The 10,708-nt window shown below is 58.8% G+C and overlaps 2 protein-coding genes across 3 annotated transcripts in view; one reads left to right on the plus strand and one right to left on the minus strand.

Annotated features, from left to right (window-relative positions):
* The window catches only part of IL4I1 (interleukin 4 induced 1), a 9,411-nt gene extending 6,054 nt beyond the window's left edge, over window positions 1-3,357 (plus strand). The window contains exons 5-7 of the mRNA XM_006898719.1: window positions 1,177-1,245; window positions 1,397-1,533; window positions 2,484-3,357. Coding sequence (XP_006898781.1) covers window positions 1,177-1,245; window positions 1,397-1,533; window positions 2,484-3,357 — 1,080 coding nt within the window. The remainder of the gene's footprint in view (window positions 1-1,176; window positions 1,246-1,396; window positions 1,534-2,483) is intronic.
* Window positions 3,358-4,016: 659 nt separating this feature from the next.
* Window positions 4,017-10,708, minus strand: part of TBC1D17 (TBC1 domain family, member 17) — a 19,999-nt gene continuing 13,307 nt past the window's right edge. For both annotated transcript variants that reach the window (XM_006898647.1, XM_006898646.1), the window contains 6 exons: window positions 10,449-10,549; window positions 10,268-10,367; window positions 6,662-6,759; window positions 6,454-6,570; window positions 4,678-4,764; window positions 4,017-4,214 (listed from right to left, as the gene is read on the minus strand). In XM_006898647.1, the coding sequence (XP_006898709.1) occupies window positions 4,017-4,214; window positions 4,678-4,764; window positions 6,454-6,570; window positions 6,662-6,759; window positions 10,268-10,367; window positions 10,449-10,549 (701 nt within the window). The remainder of the gene's footprint in view (window positions 4,215-4,677; window positions 4,765-6,453; window positions 6,571-6,661; window positions 6,760-10,267; window positions 10,368-10,448; window positions 10,550-10,708) is intronic.

Consider the following 10,708-nt stretch of genomic DNA (forward strand, 5'->3'; position numbering starts at 1 on the left):
GTCCTCCCCACAACCCTCATGTCCTCCCCACCATCCTCAGATCCTCCCCACGGCCCTCATGTCCTCCCCACCATCCTCAGATCCTCCCCACAGCCCTCACATCCTCCCCACCATCTCAGGTCCTCCCCATGGCCCTCATGTCCTCCCCACCATCTCAGGTCCTCCCCACGGCCCTCATGTCCTCCCCACCATTCGCATGTCCTCCCCACAGCCCTCACGTCCTCCCCACCATCTCACATCCTCCCCACAGCCCTCACATCCTCCCCACCATCTCACATCCTCCCCACAGCCCTCACATCCTCCCCACCATCTCAGGTCCTCCCCACGGCCCTCATGTCCTCCCCACCATCTCAGGTCCTCCCCACAGCCCTCATGTCCTCCCCACCATCTCAGGTCCTCCCCACGGCCCTCATGTCCTCCCCACCATTTCACATCCTCCCCACAGCCCTCACATCCTCCCCACCATCTCAGGTCCTCCCCACGGCCCTCACGTCCTCCCCACCATCTGAGGTCCTCCCCATGGCCCTCATGTCCTCCCCACCATTTCACATCCTCCCCACAGCCCTCATGTCCTCCCCACCATCTGAGGTCCTCCCCACAGCCCACATGTCCTCCCCACCATCTGAGGTCCTCCCCACAGCCCTCACGTCCTCCCCACCATCTGAGGTCCTCCCCATGGCCCTCATGTCCTCCCCACCATCTCAGGTCCTCCCAACAGCCCTCACGTCCTCCCCACCATCTCAGGTCCTCCCCACGGCCCTCAAGTCCGACCTACCATAGCTATGTCCTCCCCACGGCCCTCTCGTCCTCCCCACGGCTCTTAGATCCTCCCCATGATCCTCAGATCCTCCCTGCTGTCCTCATGCCAGCTCCACGTTCCTGTGAATGTCTTCCTTGGCCATCACCCCTGCTGACCATCACTCCTGCCCGCACTGACGGGTTCAGGGGGCCCAGTGAGCTCCACTCGCGCCCAGAACGAGTCATGAGACCCAGCATTTAGTGGGCACCAGACAGACATGCCCACGTCTGCTCCAGGACTGCCGCCAGCGGGAGGGGGGAGGGGAGAGGGGACAGGGAGGCAGAGATGACCGGGGGAGACCCCAGGGAGGACGTGGTCAGGCCCACAGGGGCCGGGGGGGACTCGAGAAGCTCAGCCCCCCGGCGTGCTCCCCACAGGCTCTCAAAGATGTCCAGGTGCTGGGCTGCCACAGGGCCCTGGAGATATTCGACAGGCACACGCTCCTGGTGAGCGGGACCCCCAGGAACTGCCCAGGGGCTGTGGGACCCCCTGACCCGGGGCCCGACACGGCCCTACCCGAGCCTCAGGGACGCGGGAGGGAGGGACTGAACCACCGTGGGGGTGTCTCAAACACCTGGGCCCTCGCCCACTCCCCAGGAATACCTCCTCGGGAAGGGGAACCTGAGCCAGGAGGCCGTGCGGATGCTGGGAGACACGCTGGCCAAGGATGGCTTCTTCTATCTCAGCTTCTCGGAGGCCCTGCGCGCCCACAGCTGCCTCAGTGACCAGATACAGTAAGGGGCGAGGCGGGGACCAATCAGGACGAGTAACGGGGAACAGGCGGGCTGAGAGGCGGGACCAGGACGGCAGAGGCCAATCAGAACAAGCGATGGGAGCGGACTGCCAGCTGGGACTGGCTAGGGGTTGGCAGGAGGGGCGGAGCGCAGGGCTGCAGAAGCCAATTGGAAAAGGTAACAGTAGGGGGGCGGGGCCACTGGACAGAGAGGTGGAGCGTTCTCATCTGGTCCCGCCCACCTGCCAACCTCTGCCCTTCCAACTGGGGGCATCCACCTGTGTACGAAAGGGTACCAGAGAGTGGAAAATTTTTCTGGTTTGGTGATAATAGATCCTTGCAGCACTGCGTCTCCTTGATCATTAAATTTCCGGTCCCAGTAAGTGAAAATTAATACAACAACAAAAAAATGGTTACCAGAGGAGGAGGTGGCCCAGGGATAGTAATGCCCCTTGCTTCCTGGATCCTCAAGGACCAGAGAGCAGAGAGGAGCGGGGATAGACATTTGGCAATGCTAGCAAGACAGGTACAAGGGAGCTCGGGTGGCCTAGTGGCAGGAAGCTGCACTGCAATTTCAGAGGTGTGTGGTTCGAATCCACCAGATGCTCTGCTGGAGAAGGACGGGCAGTCTCCTCCTGGTCCCATCAGATCCTATTTGATGGTATACACACAAACACACACACACACACACACACACACACAGATGCCAGTGATTGATTGCACACACACACACCCCAGATGCCAATGACTGCACACACACATACAATAACCACAGATGCCAATGATTGCACACACATACACACAATAACCACAGATGCCAATGATTGCACGTGCGTGCGCGCGCACACACACACACACCCCAGATGCCAATGATTGCAGGGGCAGGGCTGTGGGGAGGGGCGTGTCACGGGGGCGTGGTCACACCCAAATCGCCTCTCGCCCCGCCCACAGGTACAGCCGCATTCTGGGCGGCTGGGACCTGCTGCCCAGCGCGCTGCTGAGCTCGCTGTCGGGACCCTTGTTGCTGCAGACACCGGTGGTGACGGTGAAGCAGGACCAGCAGGAGGTGCACGTGCACGTGAGGCCGGCGCAGGGGACCCACCACCAGGTGCTGACGGCCGACGTGGTGCTGATGACGGTGAGCGGCTCCGCGCTGCGCCGCATCAACTTCACGCCGCCCCTGACGCGCCAGCGGGAGTACATGCTGCGCTCGCTGCACTACGTGCCGGCCACCAAGGTGTACCTGAGCTTCCACCGGCCCTTCTGGCAGGAGGAGCACATCGAGGGCGGCCACTCCAACACTGACCGCCCATCGCGCGTCATCTTTTACCCGCCGCCCGGCGAGGGCGCGCTGCTGCTGGCCTCGTACACCTGGTCGGACTCGGTGGCGCCCTTCGCCGGCCTGACTGCGGACGAGGTGCTGCACCTGGTGCTGGACGACGTGGCGGCGCTGCACGGGCCCCACGTGCACAAGCTCTGGGATGGCACCGGCGTGGTAAAGCGCTGGGGCGAGGATCCGCACAGCCAGGGCGGCTTCGTGGTGCAGCCGCCGCTCTCCTGGCACCCAGACCCGCATGTTGTGGACTGGGTGGTCCCCTACGGCCGCATCTACTTCGCCGGGGAGCACACGGCCTACCCGCACGGCTGGGTGGAGACGGCCATCAAGTCGGCGCTGCGGGCCGCCATCCGGATCCACCACCACGGCCACGGCTCGCACAAGGTCGAGCACCCACACCCGGACTCCCTGCATGCAGTGACCATACCGCACCTGACCAACAAGCCCAAGTTCATCACACACACAACCCACAAGGAAGTCCATTATTAAAGTATTTTTTGAGTAAAGGAACGCGGTCCAGCCCTGTACCCCACCCCTGTCCCTGGCACCACCCTGGTGCAGCTCGCCGGAAGCAGAGGCACAGCTCTTAGGGCACCTCTGGAGTCCCGAACCTGCCCCCTCGGGCATCCTGCACATTGAGCGTCGCGGGAAGCTACGAACAGGTTGCGAAGGCCCACTCAGGCTGAGATGAAAGCATGGTCTGAGATGGGGCAGTATATTATTTGCACCGGGCTGCGGCAGCCCTGGGGCCCTGACCCTGTGCTTTGGGGGTCGTCAGCGCGGTCTCTTCACTCCCACAAAACCCTCTAACTCGGGGAGGCTCCAGTGTCCACAGGCTCCATCACTCTCACCCACTGGCGTCACCCCTCACCGAGGCACGTGGTCTGGGGTCGGGGCGTTGAGCGCTGGTCCGCAGAACGCGGCCACCACCCCGGCCCCTCCGCCAGGCCCAGGGCAGCGTATCTGCGGCTGCCTCCCTCCCACCAGCACAAAGCCAAGCCTTTCTAGGAAGTGAGTTTAATGAGCCAGCTAGTCAGGACAGCGCAGGGCTGCGGGGCGGGAGGACAGGGAGCACCGCCCTCCGGCCCCTCTCGGAAGGCGGCCGAGGTGGGGACAGTAAAGTGCCTGTGCGGGTCCGCCCGGCCGGGCTAGGAGTCGCCAGCGTCCTCGTCCTCTGGCAGGATCTCCAGGCTGCTGTCTGGCTGCGGGGCCGGGTGGGCCGGGGGAGGCACAGCCGGTGGGGAGCGGGTGGGGGACAGAGGCAGTGGGGACACTGAGGGCGAGGGGCTGTGGGGCTCTGCAGGTGACACCAGGCCCAGGATCTCCTGCACATTGTGGGGCAGCTCCTGGAGAGAGGGAGGCGGGATGAGAGGGAGCCAAGGGTCAGAGGGGAGGGGACGGAGGAGAGATTGGAGACAAAGGACCAGAGGTGGAAGGGGGTCCAGAGGAGAGAGAAGGGGGGAAGAGGGTGGGGAGTGGAGGAGGAATGGTGAGAGGTGGGAGGGACTAAGAGGCAGGGGTGGGTTGGGTGGAGGAGGTGAGGGGCTAGAGGCATGGAAGGTGGTGGGAGGGGCTAGAGGTGGGGGAGGGGGAGAGAAGTGGGAGAGGCTGGGGTGGAGCAGGTGAGGTGGGGGAGAGGGTCTGGGGGGGCAGGCGAGGTGGGAGGGGCAAGATGGGGAAGGGGAGGGGCTTGGGTGTGAGTGGAGGTGAGGTGGAAGGGGAGGAGCTAGTGGCGCAGGGGGGAGTGGGGAGTGGTGGTGGGGTGAGGAGGAGAAGCGCGAGGTGGGAAGGGAGAGGCCAGAGGCCCACCTTGCAGGCGGTCAGCTGCCGGTAGAGGGCCTCGGTCCGCGTCAGCACGTCCTCCACACTCAGCTTCATGGTCAGCTCATTGATGTGCTGCGGGAGGAGGGGGTCAGCTGGGCCACACAGCCATTCTACCACCACCGCCCAAGCGTCCACTCTGTCTTATGCTGGGGACACAATGGAGGGAAAACGGGGTCTGGCCCTCTCGGGCTCAGAGAGGAGCTGCTGGGCCAGCGAAGTTCACACACCGCAATGCGGTCATTGTTCTGAGCACTTTCCATGCTCTATAGAGACGCAGGCGTCAGACAAGGCACAAAGCCCCTCCTGAACCCCAACACCTGCAGTCAGAGGTGGAGGGGAGATCCGTGCTCCCCATTAGCTGTTCTGTGAGGCCTGCTGGGAGCGGGGGATGGAGACCACCTACCTAAACCCTGTGGCCCTTCACCTCACGCACCAACATTCCACACCCTGTTTTTGGTGTACGCCCTGGGGGGTTCCTCTGCTATCCAAAGGGTGCACATCCCTGACAGCTCAAATCCACCAGCAGCTCCAGAGGATGACAAAGGGTCGACGTCGCCCAGTGTAATTTACAGCCCGTAATCTGAAGGGGGCCACCGGGCTGGAACCCACCCCACAGCAGTGATGTACTTGGTGAGGTACGAGCTGCAGTGAGGTGACAGGCCCATCTGTCCATTAACCAAAGGCTGATCGTCTGCAGCAGCTCCACCACCTGGTACGGGGCTCCTGCAGGGATGCCCAGTTGCCAAGTCGATTCTGACTCGAGGCAGCTTCCTCCCAACCAGGTTTGAGAGGCTGTAAATCCTTAGGAGACTTTCTCCACAGGCTGGCTAAGGGCTTTGAACCATTAGCCTCTCAGCTAGCAGCCAATGTGTAATGCACCTTCCCACCTGAATTCTCTCCGTAATCAAACCCAGCGTCGTTGAGACATTCAGCCCCTGTGACCCTGCACTGGGTCCCCAAGACTGAACTGTTAACGGGAGAAGGCCCATTTTTTCCCCAATGAAGATTTCGGCCTCACGGCAGTAATATTGTCCTTCAGAGGCAGCAAGAGTTAGGACGCACCCCGGGGTACCCCGTAACAAAACCACCTTTGTTTTCCACCGCACTTCTCGAAGCCCTCTGTTGTCCTGCAGTGTTAACACAGTGTAGTGATAAATGATGCCCCCCAAAAGGCAACATCAAGTCCTAATGCCCGGCACCTGTGCCTGTGCCCTTCTTATAAACACTGTGCTCCTTTAGATGGGGCCTTGCTGGAGCGGGAGACTGTCCCCACGCAGATCTCAAACTGGAAACCCCCTGAGACAGTCATGAGATGTCACACGGGGCCGCTCACTCATTTGCCATCGAGTCAGTTCTTACTCAGCTGACCCTTGAGCTTATGGGGTTACAAATCGCCACCCATCTTTCTCCTGAGCTGAAAACAGATCTGATGACCTGAAGACCATGATTTCAGCTGACCCTCGACCACCACAGACCTCAACTGCACGGGTCCACTCAGACACGCATTTTATCCCCAGCAGCCAACACGGTGGGCTCAAGAGTGGACAGTGGCCGCTCCCAAGCCCCTGTGATACTGGTCACCGCCTTGCGAGGTCTCCCCAGACCACGTGCAGGTCTGGTCCTCATCCTTCTGGGCCAAGTGCACGTGAAGTAAGGCGGCCCGGGACAGGGCGGCCTCACAGGTAGGCAATGGGACAGGTCAGAGAGGGTGGATTCACACCCAGCTGGAGTTGCACAGGAGCAGGGTAGCAGGGGCCTCACCTTAAGGATCTCATTGGAGCCGAAGCCGGACAGCATGAGGGGGTCACGCTCCATGTCCAGGATGGCACAGGCCACCAGCAGGTGCAGGTTGGGTCCGGGGAGTCCAGTCCACAGCACCTGGGGGATGGGGTTGGGGGGGCACGTCAGCACCCAGTCTCTCCCCAGCTCCTGCCCAAGGCCTGCCCCCTACAGGAAGCAGCCCGCTGACCTCCCACAGCCGCAGGACGTCTGGGAAGGGGAATTCCCTCTTGAACCAGATAAGCAGCCACCGGAAACAGAAGCAGAGGGAGCCAGAATCCTGGGAGTCTAGAGGAGGAAGGGGAGAGGGCAGGGGGTACGTGTGTGAGCATCACAGGCAGAGACCCAGGTCCAAACCAGTTCAGACCCCGTCCCAGCCATAAAGCGCGCAGCTGGGGGGTCTGGGGCTTCCAGAGGAGCCTGGCTGTGAGAAGCCGCCCATCCAAGAGAGCTAGTGCCCTGGGGAGGCTCTGAAGGGGGAAGGTTCGCATCCTGCCTCTGCGACTCCAGGTGAAATGTGAGTGTCAAGTTTTCCATGAAAATTTTCCATAGGGTACAGGAAGAAGAGAAACTCCAAAGTTAAATGCCAACACCCAGTGCAGGTGACAAGGTGGGAAACTCAGACTCACGGTGACTGAGGAGAGACGGTTCTGGCTCCGAGAGCCTTGACGGACCTATAATCTTTACAGAAGCAGAAGGCCTCACCTTTCCCCCCCATGGAGCAATACTTAAACACTGAACCACCAGGACTCCTTCTACACGCCCCTTAGGGCTATTAATGGAAGCAGACCGCTGCAGCTTTCTCCTGGTGGCTTCTTACAGCCAGCCCTCTCGTCCGCAGCCGAGCGTGTGATCACTGAGCCCCGGGGTGCATCTGCTCATCATGCCCTGCTGTTGTTACGCGCCGCTGAGCGGCTCACAATTCACAGCAACCCTGTGCACAACAGCCCTAAACCCTGGGGAGCTCTGGTGGCCTACTGGCAAGAAGCTGCACTGCAATCCCAGAGGCGCACGGTTCAAATCCACCAGATGCTCTGCCGAAGAAGGAGGGGCAATCTCCTCCTGTACCAGTCAGATCTGATTTGACGGTACACGCACACAAAAATAATAAAATAAAAACTAAAAAAAACAAACAAACAACAAAACCCAGCCCTAAACCCTGCTCTATCCTGAACCAACCTTATTGTCTCCGACACACCCACCCCCACTACCCTAGTCACTGAATTAATTCATCTCATCGAGGGTCTTCCTCTCCTGTGCTGTCCCTTCACCCTCCCAAGCATGATGTCCCTCTCCAAGAACTGGTCCTTCCTTGTAACATGTCCACAGTATGTCAGATGAAGCTTCAGAATCCTTGCCTCCAAGGAGCAGACTGGTTTCACCCTCTCTAGGGTGAACCTGTGTGTCCTCCTGGCAGTCCATGCTATATTCAATATTTTTCTCCAGCACCACAGCTCAAAGGCACCTATTTTCATGCCTTAACTACTAGCAAAAATATAAGCTAACATTTCAGAAGGGAGAGTGCTAAAGAGCCATCCAAACAGAATAAAAACCAAACAGCAACAACGCAACACTAACAATCAATCACCTTAACCTCCTCGAGGGTCAGGTTAAGTCAGAACCAGGATCAATGGCATTGGGAGAACCTGGCTCTGTGGGATTTCAGAAGTAGGTCACATAGACTTGCTTCCTGAGCCCTACTGGGTGGATTTGAACCTCTAACCATATGGGTAGCTACTGAGAATGTTAAATGCTTGTATCACCCAACGAATCAACATAGAAATCATAAACCCACTGGAGTCAAAAGCATCCCAACTCCTTACAAGGCCTGAGGGCCAAGCACAGCTGCTCACTGGGTTTCTGAGGCTGTAAATGTTCATGGAAAAGGACCGTCTCCTTTTTCTCGTGCAACGTGGTTTGACCCATCAAACGTGGTTAGCATTCCAATTCTTTAACTTAAGGCCCTCTAATCCTGAAGGAGGGCAGAACACCATGCGGTCACTAGAAAAGGCACTGCCGAAGGTTTCCAATGACATGGGCCAGTCTGGGTCTGAGAGGCCCAAGGAAAGGCCTGACTTTCCTCTTGGGGAAGAGTCCAGGTAGGTTCCCACCTTCCCAGTAGGCAGGATTCTAGTGAGGACATCCATAAAGCGTTTGGCTTTGTGCCCGGCACACAGCGTCCAAGGTAAAGCAGGCCAATTTTATACCACTTTCCTTACCATGGGCTTGTAACTCCCCCTGACTGGGTGGGACTATGCAAAGAAGGTGCTGGTGGGCCACCGTGGGGATTGGAGAGCTTGCTAACTATGCAAATTAGATGTATGGAACTGTAAGGAGAAAAACTAGTCAGTTTTGACATCTGACTAGACTTAAAATGAGTCATCTCAGAAGTGAGAAGCCAGGATCGCATCTCAGGACCACGAAGAAAGAAGAGGTGAGAGTGGAGAATTATTTGGACCCTGGGCCCCTGGCTGGGAACCTCCAAGATGGGAAGACAAAGAGAGATGGTGGGAGACAGTGAGCAGGACAGCAAGCGCAGTACCTCAAAAGGAGGTACAGTCGCTTCCAGGCCCAGAGCCCGAGAGCCCAGTGCCTTCGGACAAGAGGCTTGCTGTGGGAGTGGGGTGCCTCCGGGTACTTACTGCTCAAGGCAGAAGCTAAACAAACAAGAGACCTCAGGGGTCACGAGGCAAGAAGACTGCCTGCCTGTGGTCACAGCCCAATAAATCCCGGGGGCTCCGGTGGCCTGATGGTAGGAAGCTGTGCTACAATTTCAAAGCCATTCAGTTCGAATCCACCAGCTGCTCCACAGGAGGAAGGCCTGTCTCCTCCCGTGTGATTTACTGAGTCCAAAAACCTGCTGGCGGGCCAGCCATAGGGTCAGTTCCAACAAAACAGCACCCAACAACGATGGTGGCTCCAGTCTATGAGTTTTGTGTGGTCACAGTCACAAACTGCGGAACCGAGCGGAGGAGCAGAGCGCTGAGGAAAGGATGAAGAGGCCTGGGCTGGGTATAAAGATTCGCGGTGCGCCTGACGTCACCTAAAAGGAATCGAGTTTGGGCTGTTGATGTTATTAATCCCCCTTGTAAAGTCAGACCACGAGGTCCAGCACCACCACCACGCCATGTTTACAAGCTCAGTAAATGAAAGATCACCACCATCATTACACACTGGCAGAAGAGTGTGGAGGCGTCAGGTCCCCCTGGCTTACTTTACAAGAGGAGGAAGTGACTCAACCATGACCGTCAGCCTCAGCCCAGGGGCCAGAGAAGCCATTTCTAACCCGTGGCTCAGGGTAACACGGAGCTCTGTCAGTCAGTGTTAAGAATCACATCCTGGTCCTAGTCCTCATTTCTAAGATATGTCCTAGGAGTTCTGGTGGCCTTGTAGTTAAGAAGCCGCACTGCCAACTCAAAGGCAGGCAGTTTGAATCCACCAGCTGCTTTGGGAGAAAGATGGGCAATCTCCTCCTGTGCAACGTACAGCCTCTGAAAACCCCCCAGAAGGTCAGCGAAGACTTGGTTCTGAGAGCACATAACAACATAATGACTAAATATATGCGGCGGGTCAGGGCTGAGTCGGGGTGGGCAGAGTAGGGAGGAGGTGCCCGAGGGTGCCTGCATGCTCATGCCGACTGAGGTTTTGCTGGAAGCGACAACCCATTTTCAGGTGTGTTTTAGGTACTGAGTCATGCAGGGATTTTCCCGTGGGTCAGGCCCAAATGCCCTGGACACAGTCACGATGGCCAGCAGGAAATCTCAGGCCCCGCCTTCTCCTGTTCCCAGTCACACACCCAGGAAGTCGCACAGCGGCGGGTCCAACACCCTCAGGAGCAGCAGGAGCTGGCCGAGTTGCCGCTTCATGGTCTCCTGGCTTTCTTCAAAGTTCCCGTGCTGCAGGGATGAAGGGTCCCGTGAGAGACCGGGATCCATTTCAGGGGGGACCCATCTCCCACTCCTCACCCTGCACCTCACCACAAGCTCCATGAAGCCGCAGAAACACCAGAAGGCGTCCACCTCGTTCTGAATGACGTAGAGGATCGGGGAGAGAAGGTCACTCATGCCCTGGACATAGCCTGGGGGGTGGGGACATGGAGTCAACCCTCAGCATCCCACCCTGGAAGCCCCGCCCCTGCCATCAGCATCCCACCCTGGAAGCCCCGCCCCAGCCCTCAGCATCCCACCCTGGAAGCCCCGCCCCAGCCCTCAGCATCCCTCCCTGGAAGCCCCGCCCC

Source organism: Elephantulus edwardii, unplaced genomic scaffold, assembly GCF_000299155.1.
Source record: "Elephantulus edwardii isolate Elephantulus edwardi_28Jun2011 unplaced genomic scaffold, EleEdw1.0 scaffold00236, whole genome shotgun sequence".
NCBI classification, from domain to species: Eukaryota; Metazoa; Chordata; class Mammalia; order Macroscelidea; family Macroscelididae; genus Elephantulus; species Elephantulus edwardii.